This window comes from Chiloscyllium plagiosum, unplaced genomic scaffold (genome assembly GCF_037043375.1).
Source record: "Chiloscyllium plagiosum isolate Xiang-an unplaced genomic scaffold, Cpla_swu_hap1 HiC_scaffold_46, whole genome shotgun sequence".
NCBI classification, from domain to species: Eukaryota; Metazoa; Chordata; class Chondrichthyes; order Orectolobiformes; family Hemiscylliidae; genus Chiloscyllium; species Chiloscyllium plagiosum.
Window position 1 is genome coordinate 57,449,098 of NW_028270184.1, and position 24,638 is coordinate 57,473,735.

General features: G+C 43.9%; 1 protein-coding gene across 1 annotated transcript in view; it reads right to left on the minus strand.

The window, feature by feature from the left end:
- Positions 1-8,557, minus strand: part of LOC148136353 (putative G protein-coupled receptor 139) — an 82,140-nt gene extending 73,583 nt beyond the window's left edge. The window contains exon 1 of the mRNA XM_087983786.1: positions 8,329-8,557. Coding sequence (XP_087839912.1) covers positions 8,329-8,557 — 229 coding nt within the window. The remainder of the gene's footprint in view (positions 1-8,328) is intronic.
- Between the last annotated feature and the right edge of the window lie 16,081 nt (positions 8,558-24,638).

Sequence of the window (24,638 nt, forward strand, 5' to 3'; positions counted from 1 at the left end):
TTCTTTGTAATGGAGTCCAACAGATACCTGACTGTGGATGACAAGATAACCGGTCTGTAGTTCACCCTTCACCAAATTCATCCTTTCTTAAACTGTTGGATAATATTTATAAACCTTTCCTTATCTAGATTGGCTAAATTCCTTTCTGGAATGTGTCAGAATATAAAGTGAAAATCCGCGATGCACTCAACATGTCTATTGCTGCTTCCTCTGAAATCCTTGTATGAAGTACATCTAGTCTGTCAGACTTTTAAGACTCAATCCAGCTTTCTTTTCAAAGATAACCCCAACACTGATAAGAATGATGTTAGACTTTACTTACACAAGTCCCATGGTCACTGAGTATTTCTGGAAGAATTTATGGACATTCTTCCATGAAGATAGGCACAAAGAAACTGTTGCTTATCCATGAGATTTCTCTGTTCTCTGCAATACATTATCCTGAACGCACACCAATTGCTCCACATTTGACCTAGTTTTTTTTCATACATTGATAGACGCTTTTTAGCAGTCTTAATTTTTTTTCTTTCGTTTGCACGTTTTTTGTCTTCTTGATTTTCTTCTCAGTTTCTTCGTCATCCTTTGCTGGGTCCTACATCTCTCTGAATCCACTGGACTAACTGCAACACTTGGCATTTTTCTAAGCTGCCTCCTTTCATCTAATAGAGAGATGAAGGTGGGGTTGAAAGTGATAGTCGGAGAGGAGGGTGGGCAAGATTGATAGGCAGGAAGGTGGACACACAGGAACATTCAAACGGGCGGTGCTGACTTGGAAGGTTGGAGCGAGATAAGATAGAATTAGGGGAAATGGGGAAATGGGGAAATCCACTATGATCCCCTGTGGTTGGAGGGTCCCAAGCCAGAAGAGGAGACTTTCTTCCTACAGGCTTCTGGTGGCTCGGGTTTGGTGATGGATCAGGCCGAGGGCCGTCATGTCCTTGCCAGAGTGGGAAGGGGAGTTAAAGTGCTCAGCCACAAGGCGATGGAGTTGTTCAATGTGGCTGTCCCAGAGATGTTCTCTTAAATGATCTACCCGTTGACCTCCTGCCTCGCCAATGTAGAGAAAACCACATTGGGTTTAATGGATGCAGCAGAAGAGGCGTTCTGTCTCCCTTAATCACCTATCACTTTCAACCCCACCTTCATCTACCTACCGCAATCCCAGATACCTCCCCTGTCGCACCCTCTTCTCATTTATCTCTCAGCCCTCTTGGCCCATAAGCTTCATTCCTGATGAACGGCTTATGCCCGAAACATCGATTTATCTGCTCTTAGTATGCTGCCTGACTGCGCATTTCCAGCACCACATTCTTCGACTCTGATCTCCGCATCTGTAGTCCCCACTTTCTCCTCACACCTTCATGGTCTGCATGATTCCGATTTATCACGGTTAATTAAAATAAATCGAAAACTGTCGTGTACTCAAACAGCACAAAAGAAAACCAATACATTGTGGTCACTGTTCCCAAAAGGTCCTTTCCGCAAAAGTTTTAATTAGCTCTTCTGATCACTTAACACCAATTTCTAAATAACCTGATCTCGAGTTCAGTGCTCAACATAATGTTAACACAAACCATCTCACACGTGGTCATGAAATCCATTTTTCCCAGCATCAACATTCAATTGGGTTAACACAGTTTAGATATAATTTAAACAGTATATTATTACTGAAGAATCCACAAATGTGTATATCTCATTTCCTGTTTCATAGCATGTCCAGCATTTGTACTGCAGCTTTCACTTTGATATATAACTCCCATCAATGTTTGCTCCTCCTTGCTGTTTACTAGATTCTACCTTACTAGATTCTGTGGAATCTGAGCGACGTGGGCTCTGGGGAGATTAATGGTGGATATCATCTCGCCACATCATTTATAATCTTCTCAAACTTTAATTTCTCCAGATCTCCCGTTATGCTGATGGAGTGGAGAAGGACAATGATCTTCCAACAATGCTCTGTATTCCCCCAGAGAGCTGAGACTGCTCTAACCTGAGTGGGAACCTTACAGCAGGCTGGTAATGTGTTGCTGCTGCTGTACAGGGTCTTAGTGAGATCACATCTGGAGTAGTGTGTCCAGATGTCGTCTGTTCTCCGAAGAAAGGATGTTGTTATATTGTACATAGCTCAGCGATGGTGTCCTCAGCTGATTCCTGCAATGAAGATGCAAGCTTATAACAAAAGGTTGATCAGGTTGACCCAGCAGCCATTGGAGTTTACAAAAATTAAGGATGATCTTATTTCAACAAAGATGACAGAAGTAGTCAACAAGTGAAGTGAAATACACAGATAGTGGAGGAATCCCATTCCGTTCTCCAGCCTGTTATACAGGAACAACAGGAGGATATTCATGCCTTCGAACCTGTTACACCAAAACAGGACGAGGCTCGTCAGCCCCTGGAGCCTGATATACATTTACAGAAGGAGGCCAATCAGGCACTCGAGCCTATAACAGTAGGCCATGCTGCACCAGTATCCTGTTAAACAGCAACAGTATCAGTCCATTCAGCCTCCGCAAGTCTGTATCATAGGAACTGGAAGAGGTCACATAGTGACTGGGGATTGTTACACTGGGATAACAGGAGGCCATTCAGACCCACCGAGCCTATTGCAAGGGAATTGGATAAGGATAAAAAACTATCTGAGACTTCTTTCATGTGAAAGAAAGAGGTAATTTAGACACGTGTCTGTTGTATGTGAACAAGAGAAGACCAATCAACCCCTCGGTCCCATCTCTGGGATACATGAGGAGACCGTTCAGTATATCCACCTGTTATGGAGAAGTATATGAGAAGACCCATCAGCCCCTCAAAATGTTAGACAGCAACAGGAAGATTCCATAATCTCCCAATCCTCTAAAACATCGACAGGAGGAGGTCATTCTGGCCTTGGAGGTGACAACATGGGAACACCAGAAAGACATCAGTCCATCGAGTTTGTACACCAGCAGGATTCTGAGTCCATTCAGCCACACATGGCTATTAACAGCATTTGGAGCAGATCTCTTAAAAACGTTTGCCCATTAAATAGGAATTCAAAGAAAACGCAAAGGGTTTCGAAAGGGAAGAACTTTCATAATGGTATACATTAGGGACTAAAGTGCAATTAACTATTGTAATTTAAGGCTAATTGTTAGAGTCCATTGTTCAGGACATTTGCAAAGTGAAACCACAATTCGTCAGAGTCAACATGGTTTTATGAAGGCTAAATCGTGTTTGAATTGTTTGCTTGAGTTATTTGAAGATGTCACAAACAATATGGATCGGGGGAATCCTGGAGATGGAACATATCTGGTCTTCCTGAAGGCATCGGGTATGTCGCTTCTCCAAAGAGTAAGTGGTAAGATCAGACAACATGGGTTTAGGAGTAATTTAATAGCTTGGATGAAGGATTAGTTAACCAACAAAATTGAGTAATAAGGAATAAATGTGTCATTTTCTTTTGGCAAATGCAATTTGTGGGGTGCCATTGATTTCAGTACTCATGCCTCAACCATTTGCGATCGATGGTAGTACTGTATTCGGTTGACGGGATAGAAAATGCGGTGCCACATTTTCAGTTGGCACTTATATTGGTAGGAAATTACTTCGGAATGTTGATGCAAGAAATTTAAAACTATATGGATAGGTTGGATGAATCGGCCAATGTTTGGCAAGGAAAATTAATGTGAATAACTATGGGCTATTCAAGTTGGCCAGTATAGTAGAAAGACAAATTATTATCTAAGTGGAGATAAAGTTCAAAGTGTTTAGGTGCAGAGGGATCTGGGTGTCTGCTTGCACATCACATAAAGCATGTCTGTGGGTACTGCAAGAAATGAGAAATGCAAGCATAATTTCAGCGTTTATTTATAAAAGCATAGAGTAGAAAAGTAGGGAGCGTTGGTGCAGCTATGCAAGGCATTCGTGAGGCTGTACTGGAGTACAGTTTGGGTGTCCTGCAGAATGAGGTATTTCCATTTGAGGCAATTCCAAACAGCTTCATTAGATTGATTCCATATTTGAAGTTTTTGTCTTATGAAGAGAAATTGAGCAGTGTAGGCCTATACTCTCGAGTTTATAAGAATGAAAGGAGATCTCGTTGAGGTCTGTAAAATGCTAAAAGTAATTGAAAGTGTAGATGTGGAGTGGATTTTTTTTCATGTGGTGCAATCTACAACAAGAGACTAGAGTTTTAGGATGGAGAGATGGCAGGAAAGTGGAACAGAGGCCGCGTTGACATCAGCCTCATCGAGGGGTTGGATTCCTCACAGATGCTCCTTGTTCTTATTCAACTCGTCGACTGTGTTGGACAGGAATGGAGGAGAACTAGGTCTCATACAGGAAGGAGGCACTCAGGATAAATCACTCTCAATCAGTAAGAGAGAACTTGACCAGTCGGGTCACACAGTGACCAGCGCTGGGTTCTCAACTATTTACAATATATATTTATGATCAGGAGGATGGAACAGATAGACAGATGCTGAGTTTGGTGATGTCGCTGTGGTAAGCAAGAGATTAAATTATCAAGAGAAGGTGGAGAGTCTGCAAATAGATTCAGAGAGGTAAAGGCAATAGATCATAGTTTGGAAGGTGAAATTTAACATGATATAACCTGTCATTTCATTTACCGGAATAATAGAAAGGAATACGTTACTGAAATGGAGAGGGATTACAGGACTTAATGATACTGTGTACTGGGGGGTTCACTCAGATCCGTTCAGACTTGGGAGGTTTTGCTCCATCCCTGATCATCAGCTCCCAGACACTCCAAGTTACATTTTTCTCTCCGTACACATGGAATACTTTGATGTGGTTGATTGGCGGTGGGGATGGAGTTTTGAAACGTACATCAAGGGGACGTCCTTTATCCAAGATATGTTCAATTCTTCCTACGTGAAGACCAGATGACGATGGGAATGGTTTACTGGTTCTGAATGAAGAGGCCGTGACTGCTGCCAGGGCAGGGGGTATTCACCAACATGATGTACTGTGCATGGACACACTGGAACATTAACAGAGAGAGAGAGAGAGCTACTTCAGTTCCTCTACCTCTCCCCATTGACCTGGATACCTTGCAAATGCCATGTACACCATCGGGAATCCCACTATACTGAATACACCCGGCAGCTCCCTGCTGAGGGAGAAACAATGCTTCTCATCCGTCATATATATCTTCCATCACCGAATGGTTAACATTGATGTTGAGATACTGTGAAATGATGGATGTTGTAACTACAGTCCCCATGCTCCATCCAGAGTTGGGTCGCGAAATCCTCAGGTCTCCCTGAATGTCTGAGGCAACTTACAGCACTACCTCCATCAAAACATCCCCTGCCCCTCCACTAAATTTTCAATTACAGCAGCCAGTCAGAAACCCGTCGGTACAAGTGTTGTGAACCAGATGAGATCCCCGCAAAATATTGTAAGAAGGCCGTTTAGACCCAAGCCTTTCCTTATTTTGAATATAGATGGGAAGTGTGCCTTACCGATATGTTGTGACTGGTCAAACCACTCGACATTAAGCAAAATATAGAGCTGAAAAGGTGTTGCTGGAAAAGCACAGCAGAAGGGCTTATGCCCGAAACGTCGATTCTCCTGTTCCTTGGATGCTGCCTGACCTGCTGTGCTTTTCCAGCAACACATTTTCAGCTCTGATCTCCAGCATCTGCAGTCCTCACTTTCTCCTTTAAGCAAAATATAATCTATTCAAATACTTTAGTTAAAATACAATCAAATAAAAGAACATTTTGGGATAGCTTTTACGTTGGAACACTTACACAAACAATAGATACCGTACCTTCTTGGTTTACACCGCTTGGCACAAAGATATATTCAAATACAGATCCTTACAGCAGTTTTCCAATCCAGGAGGAAACAACATGAACAGAGATCTCAGATAGAAAAGCAGCTGTGGATCATGTATTAAAACTTCGAACACTTTTGGGATCCCCAGCAGCTTCTGAATGCTGCAGCAAAAATCAAAATGAGAAACCCTGGTTTGGGAGAGCTGGCCACTGCCCTTTCATCGTTACCACCGTTTTAATGAAACCTAAAAGCTCAGTTATTTACTTAAACTGTTTTCAGACAGGAGTTCTGCACGTCTGCCTTTAAAACCTCTCTTCAAAAAAAAGAACCCGACAGAAAATAACCTTTTTACAGTCATAGAATTCTCACAAATCCATCTTTAATACAATAATCCATCAATATACAACGGTGGATTCATTTTAGACATCCTAACCTTCCTCTATTGGTAGACTGAAATGCATATACATTACATTGACTGTGAGCATACAAATGTTCACAACTAGTTTCGATTTCAGGAATTTTACTCCTGCCACAGAATGCCTTTGTCTTTCTTCATCCAAGTCTCCACAACGTGTCAAAACGTAGGGTTTCTCGCCCTGTCACCTGTATAATTTCAAACTGAATGGCAGCAATAATAAGCTCAATCGAAACAGACTGGTATTTTTCTCCCTAGACTTCTGCAAAAACTTTACCGGGTAACGATCAGTGATAAAGGTTTGTCTCATGTATGTTATTCGCAAGTTAAATGCTGAAATGTTGTAACACCAACACCAAGCTCAAAGCCTCCTTCCCCATTGTGGAATAAATCTGTTGATGTTTCCACTGGACACTCCAACCACACGTTACATAATGGAGCACTTCTCATCTCTCCAATACTCCCTCTAAATGACATAGCTCCTCATGTCTCAGCATAAAAGAGTTACATGCTCCTGTACCTCTTAATGCTCTAACCTCTTTTCCTGCTACTCCTGGCCTATACTAATAAACGTTACTCTCAGAGGGATATATTATAAGAAGATCTCACACATTCTTCTCAACGTCTCAAAGTAACCAAACATTGATTTCTGAACCCAATCATCATCATCAGCCATTTCAGCTTCGAAGCTTGCTGTTGTAACTCTCTGTTCTTCCACATGAGTTCCCGTGACTGCAAGAAGTGAATTGTTGAACTTCTCCAAAATAAGAATCTCTATAAGAGTGTAATAGGTTTGCTCTGATTTTAATACCCTTTAATACCCTTGAGCCAAAACGCATGGCCAGGGTAAGATACAGAGGGACAGAAAGATCCACATTAAGGCAAAAACAGACAGTTAATTCACTGAAAAGATGCTGTGGAAATATGGGGAAAAAGACAGGGCAGTGGGACGAACTGGAGAAGTGAGATCTTCGAGAGTAAAATGACAAAAATGAGAACATTGAATAAATGCATTGTCAGATCAGCTGGAATGGTTTGTTACATTAAATTTTGAATCTGCTTGACAGAACACCACAAACAACATAAACTGGGGCAAGATGACAGCCCAGCATGGAGAGCTGTGCAGACCATGCTAGTGTGTTGTTCAGTAAACTGCACTATCTGCTCAGCAGAGAGAGTATTGCTCACTTTACTATCATATGCTAACTATACTAACATCAGATTACCGCCTACAATAGGAAGGTTTGCTGTGTGTGTGTGTGTTCATCAGAAACTGAGGGAGAGTGCGTGTGTGCGCGCGATAGGCGTGGTTGAATGCAAAACTCCTTGTTTGAGAAGGAACGCACATGGGGGAAATTATTTTAAATAAGAACAACTGGCAGGCTTTTTGTAAATCGACAGAGAGAGAAGGAGTGAAGTTTCATGGACAGATGAGATAAAGCGTTTGAGAATGTCAAAATAAAGGCATTGCCAGAGACAATAGCAATATACATCAGCGTGCACATGAATGACAGATGGATGGGAGTTTGGTGTAAGTTCGAATCAGATTTGCTTTGGCAGGTTTGAAGCCGGAGCATCAGCGGCAGGTTTTTGACTTCCTTAAGCCTGTATTTCATAGCTCAAGGTTCAAACAGCAAATGGAATAAGCCAGTGAGACATATTCTGGAGTGGTGAGTATTTCAAGTTGGAATGGTCAGGGTATGGTGTCAGGAATTAGCTCATGGTCAAAGGGATCACCCACAGTTGTGACTTGTCTGCTTCAGCCGCAGATATTGGCCATGGATGGGAGGGGAACAATGGAAGGAAGTGGAGTTTGTAACCAGAACAGTAGAGAATGATCTCCATGCTGTTAAAACTTCAATAACAAGTGCAATGATACAATAAATTGTAGTTCTCCACTGAAACTGAGTAGATCAACACAGAGACCCATGAGTAACAATGTCAGAGCAGAGAGAGAGACAGGAATTGAACACATTAATTGATGTAGTTAGTAGTAGTCTGGAGAGTGAATCTATGGATTGAGAGTTTCAACAGGAAGATGATAGGGACAAGAAGTGTAGACTATATGAAAGAAAAGTAATACAGACATTACTGGTTTATAGAAGAAAAATCTGGACAGTGAAACTTACCAGGAACACCAACGATAGCCAGGAAAGGATAATGAAAATATTGAATAATGAGAAGAGCGTAATCGATCCGCATTGATAATGGCCACCAATTAAATGCAGAAAGATACCAAACATAAATGGCTAAACTCCTGTCTTTTGTTTGAACATGCCAGTCTAATATTCCCAGATTATGATTCATTTTTGGAACATTACAGTCTAATGTTCTCAGATTCTGATCTCTCCTCCCCATCTCTCCAAATCTGCTGATCCCTGTCAGTGCTGTCGGTGATGTTCCCGCCCATGTTATGAGATAACACATTGAACGGCGCCTATTTATCATTTAAAGATGGAAACCCTCCTCTGGAATAATTAAAATCCATGGAGATTGGCATTAATCACAGTCCCTGAACAAACACTGGGAAACTGAGCAAAGGCTATGGCAACGGATGAATGGGCACCGCACAACAATCAACAGACAGGAGGGTTCCCTTCCAGTTGGGGAACACTTCAGTGGTCCAGGATATTCTAACTCGGACCTTCTGGTACCATCCTCCAAGGCGGACTTTAGACAGGCAGCAGAGAAACGTGGCCGAGCAGAAGCTGATAGCTAAGTTCTATACACATAGGGAGGGCCTCATCCGGGACCTTGGGTTCATGTCACATTACAGGTGACCACCATTGCACTATAAACACACACAGAGACACTCCTATACCCACAAATACATACGGACACACATGTACGCAGACACGCACACAGACACTCACACACACCCTTACAGTCACACAGACACTCCCACACTCACACGGCATCCTCTCAGAGACTTAGACCACTCTACACTCATGCACACACATATACACTCTAAAACTGATAGTCAAAACCCCCCACCCCAGACACGCACACACACATGCACCCCGTCACAGACTTAAGACACTCTATATCACTACACACACATATACATTCTCTCTCACACTCACAACCCCCCAAACCAGACAGACACAGACACACATATCCAAACCGATAAAGACCCACATGCACACATATATGTTGTGGGATGAATTTGTACTTGCAGAGTTACATTGTAGTTTGCTCAAAAACTGCATGAAATCATGTAAATCTCTGAGCTCAAAAACTGTAGGCTTTATGTAAAACTCTGTTATCTCACTTTTCAGATTAGAATCAATCTAAACATCATGGCATAGATAGAGAACACAGGGGGGCTAACACCTTCAACAGATTGTCTAGTTAAAACTCACTGTTACAGCTAACCTGAGAATGCAACATTTTTTTTTTAAAAAGTGTTGTGATCTCCACATGAAAGAAGTATGGTATTCGAACAGATGAAAGACTCAACAGACAATCAAGGTATTTTTCAATGTATAATTTCAGTTACATCACACTATACATTTTTGCTATAAATTCTGTGCTTCCAATTAAACCTGTTGGACTATAACCTGGTGTTGTGTGATTTTTAACTTTGTACATCCCTGTCCAACACCGGCATCTCCAAATTATGACTGAGAAAACAGGCTTAATTAACCAGTTCCACACACCACTTTTCATATAACTACAAAAGAGAACATTTACTGGGTTTGGATGTAATGGATAATAAAAAAAATGGAATGGGCCATAAATCTTTAAATCTTTTTTTCAACTTGGATATGAGAGTATTAACAGAACACTACAGGGCTCTATATATGTTCCACTCTATGAAAAAAGCAGTTATAAAATATCAGGTCGGTTGCATAAAGAAAGGTCAGGTGGGCAAGTTTCTAGATTCCTTCTTGACCAGTGTGAGGATACTCCTGGTTTCAAGTGCCCTGCTACCAAATCCTTTCATAATCTTGAGACAGAGCAATGAGACTGCTGCTCGGCAACAGGCCGAAGCAATTCTGTCCCTATAAACCTCTTATAGAGGGATAATAGAAGGCCATTCCGCCCATATTAGCCTGTTGCTACTTGAAAAGGTGGAAATCTAGAATATTGGCACATTTTGCCAACAAGGAGAAAGTGAGGACTGCAGATGCTGGAGATTAGAGCTGAAAAATGTGTTGCTGGAAAAGCACGAAACGTCGATTCTCCTGCTCCTTGGATTGTGCCTGACCTGCTGCGCTTTTCCAGCAACACATTTTTCAGCACATTTTGCCAACAGAATCATTCAAAACAAAGAGATGTGTCACTGCAGCTGGATGAGGTGTTACTGAGAGGGCACCTGGAGTACATTGCATTGTTTGTGTTTCTGTAACTGAGAAGGGATGGACCTCCATCAGATACAGTTTAACGGCTGCTCGTAATCCATGGGTTGCTGTCTCATTTAATGTCACGGGTCTGTTACACAGGGACAGGAGGAGGCCATTAAGGCTTTCCAGTCTATTACAGAGGGCCACGAGGAACCCATTCAGCCTCTCGAGCCTGTTGCAGAAGGGCAGGAAGTGTTTATTTAACTTTCTGTTACGCATAAATATTAGTTTTAAATTCGTTGTGGAATAGGAAAGACCTGATGTAAACATTAAAGTTCAATTTTGAAAGTGTTAGGTGAGCCCTGTGAAAGGCAGATTGGGATACCCTATTCGCAGGTAAAGGGATGGTTGGAAAATGCCAGGCCATCAAAACTTGGTTTCAGAGAGTCCAGAGCCAACGTGTTCCTATTAGTGAGAGGGGCAAGGCTGGTGGGTGCAGGGAGTGCTGGACGGCTAGATATATTGATTCTCTGGTCAAGGTAAGGAAGGAGGCATATGTCAGATAAACAGAGCTGAGATCAAGTAAATCCAGAGAGGTGTATAAGGGCAGAAAGTGCACAGCCAATGCGAAAATCTGGTCAGAAAAATGTGGACATGAGATGGCTTTAGAAATAGGGTTAACAAGGCATTGAAGAAATTCTACAAATCCTTTAATGGTAAAAGATTAACTAGGGGGAGAACAGGGCCCCTTAAACGTCAGTAAGGCGACCTATGTGTGGAACCACCAGAGATTGGAGGGATACGAAACAAAGATTTCTCCTCAGTACTTAATGAGGAGGGGGTTACAAGAGCGAGAGAATGAATAAATATATAGTGAAACATTGAAAGGTGTCTATATTACATGGAGGTGTTTGAAATTTTAAAACACATAAAAGTGAACAAATCCCTGGGACCTGATCAGTTGTGTCCCAAATGTTTGTGGGAAGCTAGGAAAGAGAATGGTCAGCATTTTGCTGATATATTTGTATCATTGATTTCCACAGGTGAGGTGTCAAAAGACTAGAGGGCTGCTAACATAGTGTCATTATTTAAAAAGTAAGGAAAAAAAACAGGTAGCTATAGATCATTGAGCCTGACGTCAATGGTGACTGAATTGTTGGAGGGGAATTTGGTGGAAAGGACGTACATGTATTTGAAAATACAAGGACTGAAGAAGGCTTTGTACATTGGAGATCACGTCTCACTGACTCGGTGTAATCTTTTGAGGAAGTGATGAAGATGATTGATGAAGGCAGGCCAGTGGATGATGTCTTCATGGAATTCAGTAACATTACCAAAATGTTCTACATGGTAGACTGGTTAGCAAGGTTAGATTTCGCGGATCCAGGGAGAAATCGCCATTTAGATCTAAAATTGTCTTGAAAATTGGAGACAGGCCATGAGAGTGGACATTTCTTCATTAAACTTGGTGACCTGTGACCAGTGGCGTGCCGCAAACATCAATACTTTCTGTCCACTGCATTTTGTCACTTATACAAATCATTTGCGTTTGAGTAAATGAAGTATGGTCAGTAAGTTTGTAGATAATACCAAATTTGGTGGTGTAGTCGACAGTGAAGAATGATCTCTCAGACTATAATGGGACCTTGTTTAGGTGAACCGAGGAGTGGCAGATAGAGTAAGTTTTAGTTACATGTGAGGTGTTGCATTTTGGCAGACAAATCAAGGCAAGACATATAGGTCGTGCTCTGTCGAAAGCTGTCAATGAAGGAAAACTCCATAGAAATTATAGAATCCCTACAGTTAGAAAACAGGCTTTTCGGCCCATCGAGGCCACACCAAACCTCTAAACTGTATCCCATTGGACAAACCCATACCCTATCTCTCTGAGCTTGCATTTCCCATGGCTAATCCGCCTCCCCTACACATCCCTGGGTACAGTGCGCAATTTAGCATGGCCAATCTACCCACACCTGTATGTCCTTATACTGTCAGAGTAAAACATAGCACCCGGAGGAAACTCACGCAGACACCGGGTGAACGTACAAACTCCACACAGCCAGTCAGTCAAGGATGGAATTAAACCCGGGTCGCTGCCCTGTGAGGCAGCAAAGCTAGCCGAGTGGTGCAGGTTCTCCGTTCCTTGAAAGTGCTGTCACAGGGAGATAGCGCAGTGAAGAAGGCACTTGGTGATCTTCCCTTTAATGGTGCATGCTTTGAGTCGAAGCATTTGCATGACATGCTAAATCTGTACAGGACATTGCTTTGGCCACTTTTGGAATATTGCCTTTAATTCTGGTCTCCCTGCTGTCAGAGAGGCGTTGTCAAACTTGAAAGGGTGCAGAAAAGATTTAAAAGAACGTTGCAGGTGTTGGAGGGTTAATGTCACAGTGAGAGTTTGAATAGGCTGGCGCGATTTTCAAGTGTTGAGGCTAAGGGGGGGGGGGGGGGGGACCTTAAAGGGGTTTATAAAATCATGAGGGGCATAGATAAGGTAAACAGTCAATGTCTTATACCAAGGTTGGACGAGTTCAAAATTAGAATACAATGGTTTCAGGTGAGAGGAGAAAGATTTTAAAAGGGATATGAGGGACAACATTTTCACAGAGAGACTGCTGTGTGTGTGGATTGAACAGCCAAAAGAGGTGGTGGAGGCAGGTACAGTTGCACCATTTAAAATGCATTTGGATGGATACATGCATGTGAAGTGTGTAGAGGGAAATGGGCCAAGTGCTGGCAAGTGGGACGAGATTAATTTAGGATATTTGGCGGTATGGATGACCAGACCGAACGATCTTTTTCCATTTTGCACATCTCTGAGAGTCTATTGACTCTTCAGTGTATAATACGGGAGCAGGATGAGGCTATTCAGCTTCTGAATTCTGTCAGTCGGCTTGTTTTCTCAATTACTGAGAGTCAAATACAAAAATACATCATTCAGATTTTGATGGTATTTTCCAGTAACAGGGGAAAGGCCTTCAGTCAAGAAAAAGCTGTAAAGAATGTGAAGAGGCCATTCGGTCCTTCACCTCCATTCCACAGGAGCAGCAGGTGAGCACAGAACTATTGGAGCCTGTTACTCAGGAGCAAGAGGAGGACATGTATTTTCACAAACTTGGGATCAGGAGGGAATCATTCAACTGCTTGAAACTGGGGCACTGTGACAGGAGACAGTCACTTAACTGTTCGAGACTGGGGCATAGGCTCAGGAGCCAGTTATTCAACTGCTCAAAACTGGGGCACAGGGAAATCGGGAGGCTAGTGAGCCCCGAGGATCCTGTTACGCAGGAACAGGAGGAGGTGACTCACTCTTTACCAGTATGGGACACTGGGAGCGAAGGGGAGTTTGCTTGGAACAAACAGAAATTCATTAATAAGTTGCATTCGTGGTCCACACAATCCTGCCCCAATATTCACTAAAACCACGGCTGATCTGATTGTGATTCCCTCATTCAATTTTACGGAACCTGTCCTCTCGGCAGCCTCTGCTCCATTTGTTGGTCATGTTGCTGACACAGATGCTGTAACAACAGTCACCATGACTCATCCAGAGGGTCGGGTCTAATCAGATGAGTCAGGATTTGAAGAGTCCAATCACAAGAATTAAAACACAAAATGAAAGCTTAGCCAGATGTTTCGTTCTCTCACATTCGCAATCTAATTCACATACTGGATTAGTGGTGCTGGAAGAGCACAGCAGTTCAGGCAGCATCCGAGGAGCTTCGAAATCGACGTTTCGGGCAAAAGCTCTTCATCAGGAATAAAGGCAGTGAGCCTGAAGCGTGGAGAGATAAGCTGGAGGAGGGTGGGGGTGGGGAGTTTCTGGACTAGGGGGGATAGGACAGTGTCGAGGTAGTAGATATGAGATCAGTGGGGCAGGAGCATGCTGAGACAATGGGTCAGCCAGGGTGGTCAGGCTTGTGGATCTTGGGAAGGAGGTAGAACCGGGCAGTGCGGGATTCCAGGACTATGAGGTTGGAAGCAGTGGATGGGAGATCTCCTGAGGTGATGAGTTCAGTATAGTCTGGGAGATGATGGTTTGGTGATGGGGGGTGGGGTCATGGTCGAGCGGGCAGTAGGAAGAGGTGTCCTCGAGTTAGTGTTTGGCTTCAGCGGTGTAGAGGTCAGTGCGCCAGACTACCACTGCGCCCCCTTTATCTGCTGGCTTAATGGTGAGGTTGGGATTGGAGCAGAGGGATTGGAGGGCTGCGTGTTGTGAGGGTGAGAGGTTGGAGTGGGGGAGGGGGGTCGACAGGTTGAGGCGGTTAATGTCCCAGCGGCAGTTGGAAATGAAGAGGTCGAGGGCAGGTAATAGGCCAGCGCGGGGTGTCCAGGTGGATCCAGTGTGTTGGAGGTGGGCGAAGGGGTCCTCGGAAGGTGAGCGGGAGTCCTGATTGTGAAAGTAAACTCGGAAGTGGAGGCGATGGACGAAGTGTTCGATGTCACGGCGTGTATTAAATTCATTGATGTGTGGATGGAGGGGGATGAAGGTGAGTCCTTTGCTGAGGACTGATCGTTCGTCCTTAGTGAGGGGGAGGTCTGGAGGGATGGTGAAAACTCGGCAGGGCTGGGAGCTGGTGTGGGTGTGGAGCTGGGAGTGGGGTCGGAGCCAATACCTGGAGTGGGTGCAATGGTGGGGGGAATGGGGTGGAGTCATGAGCAGGGGTAGTGTTCCCCTCGGGGTTCTGGGGGATGGGGATAGTGACAGTGGGGTCTGTGGGGGGCGTGTCAGCAGAATGCAGGTGAGTGACGCTGGTGGGGGCGGAAGTGGTGGCAGTCACGGCAGACGTCACTGAGCGTGTGGCATCAGCGATGATGTGAGGGGTGGAAGTGGTTGTGGGAGTGGCCATGATGGGGGCGGAAGTGACATCATCAATCAGCGTGGGGGTGGTAGCTGCATCAACCGCATGGCTAATGGCGTTTCCGAGGCCAGGGGAATCTTCTGGAATGTTTGAGGAGTGCTGATTATGGAGGTGGGTGGATAAAAGTTTATTGTACTTACAGATTTTGATGTTTGAGATGGAATTGAAATACTGTTTGTTGAGAGTATGAATTCTCCTGAGGATGTAGTACAGAGTGGGTCCTTTGCAATTTTGAGAGAGTGTGGTCCTCAGCTGAGGCAGGGCTGACTGTAGAGAGGTTAGGTGCCGGCGCATTGCTGCAAGCGTGGAGTGGAGGATCTTGAAGGAGAACCGTTGCTGGTGTTTTTGAATCTGTCGTCTGTACTGTTTGTCCTGTTCGGGTCCGAACTCTGCTGGTTTAAAGGTGGTCCGGAGTCCGTGTGGGATGAGTTGGTTACGGAGGCAGGTACTGAGGAAGCAAATGTGGCTGTTGTAGCGAGTTTGTTTCAGGACATGGTTGAAGAGCTTCAGGGCAGAGGAAATGACCTGGGAGTTGCAGTGGGAGAGAGAGTCCCTGAGATTATTGTAGACAGAGGAGGAAAACTTCTTAAAAGCAGGCATCCTTGCAAGAGGTTTCGCAGTAGGGTTAAAATCAACGAGGTAAAAACAATAATAACTGCAGATGCTGGAAACCAGATTCTGGATCAATCGTGCTCGAAGAGCACAGCAGTTCAGGCAGCATCCCAGGAGCTTCGAAATCGACGTTTCGGGCAAAAGCCCTTCATCAGGAATAAAGGCAGAGAGCCTGAAGCGTGGAGAGATAAGTTAGAGGAGGGTGGGGGTGGGGAGAGAGTAGCATAGAGTACAATAGGTCAGTGGGGGAGGAGATGAAGGTGATAGGTCAGGGAGGAGAGGGTGGAGTGGATAGGTGGAAAAGGAGCTAGGCAGATCGGACAAGTCCAGACAAGACAAGGGGACAGTGCTGAGCTGGAGGTTTGAAACTAGGATGAGGTGGGGGAAGGGGAAATGAGGAAGCTGCTGAAGTCAACATTGATGCCCTGGGGGTGAAGTGTTCCGAGGCGGAAGATGAGGCGTTCTTCCTCCATGCGTCTGTTGGTGAGGGATTTGCGGTGAAGGAGATCTAAGATCTCAATGTCCTCGGCAGAGTGGGAGGGGGAGTTGAAATGTTGGGCCACGGGGCGTTTTGGTTGATTGGTGCGGGTGTCTCGGAGATGTTCCCTAAAGCGCTCTGCTAGGAGGCGCCCAGTCTCCCCAGTGTAGAGGAGACCGCATGGGGAGCAACGGATGCAATAAATGATATTAGTGGATGTGCAAGTAAAACTTTGATGGATGTGGAAGGCTCCTATAGGGCCTTGGATAGAGGTGAGGGAGGAGGTGTGGGCGCAGGTTTTACAGTTCCTGCGGTGGAAGGGGAAAGTGCTAGGATGGGAGTGTGGGTCGTAGGGGGGTGTGGACCTGACCAGGTAGTCACGTAGGGAACGGTCTTTGCGGAAGGCAGAGAGGGGTAGGGAGGGAAATATATCTAACTCACATAACCAGCCCATCCATTACATGTTCAGAATGGACCACAGAGTAGATCCGGCTAGTGTACTGCTGAATGCAACCCAGCTATGTGCAGAGTGAGACTCTGTGCAGCCCACACCAATACTGGATCTATAATCCTGGGCTAAATGTCCAGCGTGGGGAGCTGTGCAATCTGCACTGGTTCATTCATATATAAACCCAGGCTGTTGCATTGTTGGGTAAAACTGTGTTAGATCGCAGCCCAGTGTGGGGAAACTTGCAACCAATGTTGGAACTGACAGGATGTGCAGCTCCTATCCATTTACAGCTCCATATCTCCAATGTGCCTTGACAAGGGGTGCTGCAAATGTGAAAGTCACTGCGATGAAGAGATGTAAATGGAAACAATTTAAATACCAATAGTTCTGATTTAGGTGCGTATCACTCTGGTATTTGAAGATGAAATAACTGAGATAATATCCAATGAGATTTTGTAAATAATACAAACAGGTAATAGGTGGTTGTAATGTTATAGTGGTTGTACTATAAGCCTTCAAATAATCAATGGAAATTAAACGAACAAATATGCAGGTAGATTGGCGAGACTTGCAGGAGCAAAAAGGTCGTCATAATAGGTGATTTAAAGTATCCTAACATAGACGGGGACTTCCAGAGAGTTAAAAATTTAGATGGAACGTAATTTGTTAAGTGTGTTCAGGAAAGCTTCCATAAGCAGCATGTAGAGGGTCCTACTGGGGAAGGGACAAACTCGACCTACTGTTGGGAAATAGGGTAGGATAGGTGACAGAGGTAAAGTGGGGGAGTATTTTGGGAAAAGTGACCAGAGCTGTATTAATGTTAAAATAGGTATGGAAGGGACAAAAGTGGTCCACAGATTCAAGTTGTAAATTGGGGCAAGGCGAATTTTGTTGGAATTAGGCAGGAGATTGCAGGGCTTGATTTGAGTCATGTGTTTCCAGGTAAAAGGATCCCGGGCAAGTGGGAGGCCTTCAAAAGTGAGATAGCTCGAATCCAAGGTCTATATGTTCCTGTGAGTATAAAGGGAAAGTGAGGCTGGAAGAGAGATCCCTAGATGACAAGAGATATTTAGGCTCTGACCAGAAAAATAGGAGGTGTCGCTCACGTAAAGGCAGCTGGGACCAAGGGAATCTCAGGAGGGACACAGGGGATACAGGAGTTTACTGAAGAAGGAAATCAACAAGGCTATAGTGGGGTATGAGATAGCCTTGCTTGACCAGATTAGGGTGAATCCAAGTTCACTGTAGTAAAGAGAAAGAACAACGAGAGTGAGATAGGAACTCTTACAATCCAGAATGGGCATGCAAGAGATGGGTGAAGTCCTCATTTCCCCTCTGTGTTTCTCATGAAGAAAGATATGAAGTTCTGTGACCTTTAGGAGGTTAGTTGTGATATCTTGGTACAGTCCATATCACAGTAGAGCTGCTGTTGAACATATTAGAATGCACAAAGTCAGATAAATCTCTTGGTCCTGACCAGATAAATCTCAGAGCACTGCACGAGGCGAGAGAAGATAGTTTAGGGGCAAGGTTCCGGAAGACTGGGCAGTAGCAAATGTAGTGCCCTTATTCAGAAGGGCTGCAAAGAAAAGCCTGGGAAATATAGACCAGTAAGCTTCACATCTGCTTCTAAAAACCACTTGAGAAGTTTCGGAGATATAAGATATGCATGCATTTGGAAAGGCAGAGTTTGACTTCGAGCAGTCAGCAAATCTTTGTGCATGGCAGATCATGCCTGACAAATTTTGATAGAGTTTTTTGAGGACGTCACCAGGAAGGTTGACGAGGGCAGGGTGGTGGACATAGTCTATATGGATTTCAGTAAGGCCTTTGATAAGGTTCCACATGGTAGGCCGCTCTAGAAGTTTAGATCGAATGGACTACAATGTAAACTGGCAAATTGGCGACACAATTGGCTTGACGTTATGAAGCAAATGGCTGTGGTGGAGGGATGCTTGTCGGACTGGAGGCCTGTGGCTAGTGGAGTGCCTTAGTGGTCGGTCCTGATCCCATTGCTGTTTGTTATCTATATCAATGATTTGGACCAGAATGCACAACGCAAGGTTAGTAAGTTTCCAGATGACACTAAATTAGGAGACATCATTGACAGTGAGGAACATTATCAGAAATTGCAACAGTACGTTGATCAGCTGGAGAAGTGGGCTGAGGAATAGCAAATGCAGTTTAGTATAGATAAGTGTGACGTGTTGCATTTTGGAAAGTCAAATCCAGGTAGGAGTTTAATGATGAATGAGAGGGCCTTAAGGAGTGCAGTGGAACAAAAGGACGTTGGAGATCAGGTGCAAGGTTGTCTGAAATTTGAGTCACAGATACACAGGACAGTGAAGAAGGCTGTTGGCATATTGGTCTTCATCAGCGCATTGAGTGTAGACGTTGGGACGTTATGTTGTAGTTGTACAGGATGTTGGTAAGGCTGCAGTTAGAGTATTGTGTTCAGTTTTGTTCACCTTGCTCGAGAAAGGATATTATTGAACAAGGAAGAATGTAGAACAAATTTCCAAAGATGTTTCCTGGGCTAAAGGCTCGAAGTTATAGGCAGAAGTTGGACAGGTTAGAACCTATTTCTATACAGCGTAAGAAACTGAGGGGGTTCTTATAGAAGTGCAGCTCTTATAAAATCATGAGAGGCGTGCATTTGACGAATACTTCAAAAAAATTTTCCCAAGGTTGGTGAATCGAGAACTACAGGACATCCATTAATGTTTGGAATGGACAAAAAATGTACAAAGGAAACTGAGGGGCAACGTTTTAACATAGAGTGTAGTGCGCAGCAATCAGTGAAAGTGATTGAGGTGGGCACAATAACAACATTAAAAAGCAATTGGACAAATACACAGATAGGAAAGGATTAGAGGGATACAGAACAAGGGCAGGGAAATGGGGAGAGTGTGGTTGGACATTTTGGTTGCCATGGACCAGCTGAGCCAAATAGCCAGTCATACCGGCAGTCTCGTGCAATATGACTGTAAATCAGTATGGTTTGGGGCGGAGACAGGGTGGCGGGGGGGGGGGGGTGGGGGGTACACTGAGATAAAATATCATGGAAGGATATGTTCACAGGTTCAGAATGCTGAAATGAATTCATTCCGATAGTATCATGTAACACGGGTCAGTATTTCGAAGAATTATGAGTGAAAGGGATATTGCTGTGAGTTCAGGCGATGGAGAGTTTTGGATGAGCATTTGTTCTGCAGCTTTGTAATTGGGAGTGAGGACAGCAGAGTCTTCGCCTCACTGGGCTGACTCTAACAAAAAAAAACTGTCGCAGTGACATTTTCATTAAGTGTGACAGAGGGGTCGTCTACATGAGGCCAATCTAGTTTCCTGGTGCTATCTTACCAAACTCATTTCATTAACTACCCATCCCACTCCATAGTGTTCCTCTCAAACAATTCCAGCCCGATTGTCCCACCCATCATGACTGGAGGTACTCACAGTTGCCCGGATGCTCCTGGATACTCCGTGATCCCTGACACTGGTGCCATATTTAAAAAGCCAATGGTCACACGGTTGAGCTTTCTCAGTTTGGAGCTGCCCTGCATATTTTCCCCGAGCATGGCAGCGAAGGGGAAATTACACCACGGTTTGTCGACAGCAGCACAGAGATTCTGGTGGATGGGCTAGTACAAAGGGTACCATTCTCTTCCCAGAGGGGGGCCACACTCCCAGACGCACCGAGCATGGTCTGAGCTCACCACCCAGCTCAGTGCAGTTTCTGGGGTCTGAAGAAATGTCCAGCAAAGCAGGACAAGCATCAATAAGACCCCTTACTGGGTTGTGAAGAAATGACTCTAATCTATCAATGTTAGCATTTAAATTTTTGAGCAAAGTTTTTTATTGAAAAATATATTTTTATGATTATATTAAACCAATAACAAAACAACCCAAATAACCGAACAAAATTACACCCATGTGCATGTATACACAAAATAAGTTAAAGTCTCGAAACGGACAGAAGAAAAGCAAAAATAAACAATAAATAATAAATAAATAATATGGTTCAGCATAATAAAATGATAGCCCTCTTTCTTCGAGAGCATTAACTGATACACATTCATACGTTCTTAATTCATACATTCATACATTCATACATCCAACACAACAGAATCTTTTTCCGAGCACAGGAAGTATGGGGGAGATACTAAAGGAGTCTTGTGCATCAGTATTTTCTGTGGAAAAGGATATGGAACATTTAAAATGTAGGGAAATCGATGGTGAGACCTTGCAAAATGTCGATATTACAGAGGAGGAAGTGCTGGATGCCTTTAAACGGGTAAAGATGGATAAATCCCCAGGACCTGATCAGGTGTACCCTAGAACTCTGTGGGAAGCTAGAGAAGTGATTGCTGGGCCTCTTGCTGAGATATTTGTAATATGGATAGTCACTGGTTAGGTGCCGGAAGACTGGATGTTGGCTAAAGTTGTGCCATTGTATACAAATGGTGTTAAGGATAAGCCAGAGAACTATAGACCAGTGAGCCTGACGTTGGTGGTGGGCATGTTGTTGGAGGGAATCATGAGGGACAGAATGTGCATGTATTTGGAAAGGCAAGGACTGATTAGGGATAGTCAACATGGCTTTATGCGTGAGAAATCATGCCTCACAAACTTGATTGAGTTTTTTGAGGAAGTATTGATGAGGGCAGAGGGGTAGATGTGATCTATATAGACTTGAGTAAGGGTTTTGATGAGATTCCCCTTGGGAGACTGAATGGCATTGTTAGATCTCATGGAATACAGGAGAACTAGCCATTTGGATACAGACTGGCTCAAAGGTAGAAGACAGAGGGTGTTGGTGGAGGGCTGTTTTTCAGACTGGAGGCCTGTGACTAGTGCAGTGCCACAAGGATCGGTGCTGGATCCACGACATTTTTGTCATTGACATAAATTATTTGGATGCGAGCATAAGAGGTACAGTTAGTAAGTTTGCAGATGACACCAAAATTGCAGGTGTAGTGGAGAGCGAAGAGGGTCACCTCAGATTAACCAAATAGCCAATGGGCTGAGAAGTGGCAGATGGAGTTTAATTCAGATAAATGCGAGGTGGTGCATTTTGGGAAAGAAAATCTTAGCAGGACTTATACAGTTAATGGTAAGGTCACAGGGAGTGTTGCTGAACAAAGAGACCTTGCAATGCAGGTTCATAGCTCCTTGAAAGGGGAGTCGCAGGTAGATAGGATAGTGAAGAAGTCGTTTCCTTTATTGGTCAGAGTATTGAGTGCAAGAGTTGTAAGATCATGTTGCGGATGTTGAGGACACTAGTTAGGCCAGTGTTGGAATGTTGCATGCAATTCTGGTCTCCTTCCTATCGGAAAGATGTTGTGAAACTTGAAAGGGTTCAGAAAAGATTTCAAGGATGTTGCCAGGGTTGGAGGATTTGAGCTGGAGAGAGAGGCTGAACAGACTGGGGTTGTTTTCCCTGGATAGTCGGAGGCTGAGGGATGACCTTATAGAGGTTTACAAAATTATGAGGGGCATGGATAGGGTAGGTAGGTAAAGTCTTTTCCCTGGGATCGGGGAGTCAGAACGAGAGGGTATAGGCTTAGGGTGAGAGGGGAAAGATATAATAGAGAACTATGGGGCAACTATTTCACACTGAGAGTGGTACGTGCATGGAATGAACTGCCAGGTGATGTCGGGGAGGCTGATACAAGTGCAACATTTAAAAGGCATTTGGATTGGTAAATGAATAAGAAGGGTTTGGACGGTTATGGGCAAGGTGCTGGCAGGTGGTACTAGATTGGTTTGGGATATCTGGTCGGGATGGAAGGGATGGACCGAAAGGTCTTTTTCCATGTTGTACATCTCCATGAGTCTATGACTTATATTAATCTCTGTTTTTGGTGCACAATACTGGTGAGAAAGTCCAAAGGGATATTCCCCATGAGGAGGTTACAAAGACCCAACAGAACCGGGGAGTTTTCAGACATCCAACATAACAGAATATTTTCCTAGCCCAGAAAGGAAGAATATTTTTTTTCGCATATGCATCTGCGTAAGATGCTCGGGGCATGCCCAGCAAAGAGAAATCGAGTCCATCTCCAAATCGGTCCCCAAGAACCACTCTACCACACCTAACACTGTGCTCCAATATTTACAAAACCTGCAGCAAGACCACATACAATGAGTAAGAGTGTCTGTAGTCATTCTGCATTTAGGACATGCTGAAGATAATCCCACTTTGAATTTTGAGAGAAAATCTGGTGTCAGATAGACCCTCTGAAGAATTTTCAACTTCATGGAATGGGTCCTATTACCGATCAAAATCCTTCGAGCATTTTCACGAATATCCTCCCCTGTCTCCGAAGAGATCTAAACCCCCAACTCTCTCGCACAGACGTCACAAAGCTGCACAGTCTTTTCTGAGGTGCCACTATCCAACTAATGATAAAGGGTCCTGACAGAGAGTGTATTCTTAGCAATAAGCAACCGCTTCTCTCTATCAGATCTGTAAGAGTCTGTTAAAAGTTTTTTTTTCAATCAAATCTCTAATCTGGAAAAAATAAAGAAGTCTGTACTAGGTAGTCCACATTGACGAGTAATTTGATCAAATGATATCATTGGTTCTACCTTAAGCAACACGTGGTGGCTCAGTGGTTTGTACTGCTGACTCACAGCAACAGGGTCACGGGTTTGGTTCCTGTCTTGGGTGACTGGCTGTGTGTAGTTAGTATATTCTCAACTGTGTCTGCGTAGGTTTCCTCCCACACTCACAAAGATGTGCAGGTTAGATTACTTGGCCATTGCTCAATCGCTCATAGTGTTCCAGGATCTGTAAGTTGGGGCATTAGTCAGGGTAAATGTAGGATGGTAGGGGAATGGGTCTGGGTGGGTTACAATTCAGAGGGTCGAAGTGGACTTGCTGGTTCCAAGGACCTGTTTCCATACTGTAGGGATTCTACTAATTCTAAATCACCCATGCAAGGTGCACCCCTGGCTGCCCACAGTTTAACCCTGGAATCCATTTTCCCCGGTTGACAACCTGGTATACCAATTAAACGGGTAAGAAACATAGTTTTTGCTGTATTGCCCTCGATCTGACGCATTGTCTTTCAAGTTTTAACAGTATTGATAATCATTAGTTTTTGACAATGCTCCATAAATGTTGTAATTTTATCTAAGAATAACAGACTAATAAGTGTTCACTTTGCCTGAGAGGGCTTAATGTCCAGCGGTATTGACGCCGGGTCCTCAGCAGTCCAGGCACTAACACAGGATGATAAATGAGCTTAATTTATAGCTTTTAATTGGGGAGATTTACTCCCCACAATCTGTGGGGCAGCTGCAATTTTGTTAGCTTGATAAAGAATCGCTTATGGTACCAAATAAAAGATCTAAACCCGCCATTATGTTTCCTAAATATCTGTCGGGAAACATCAAAGAAAGCATTCGGACGGGTTCTAGAAAATGAGGAAGGACATTCATTTTAATAACAGCTATATGACCGAGCCAGGATATTGGAAATGCCTCCCATCTTTGAAGGTCTTGTTTAATTTTGTCAAACATTTGGACACAGTTCACGTTGAATAAATGATCAAAGACAGATGTAATGAATATACTGAAATAGGGAAACCACCCCCGTGACCATTTAAAAGGAAACCTGGATTTGACCTCAGTATCAGGTTTTTCCCTAAGACCTCCCATAGGCATGGTCTCCAACTTTGTAAAATTAATCTTATCACCCAGAAAGGCAACAAGTGAATTAATGCATTGCATCACATGAACTACC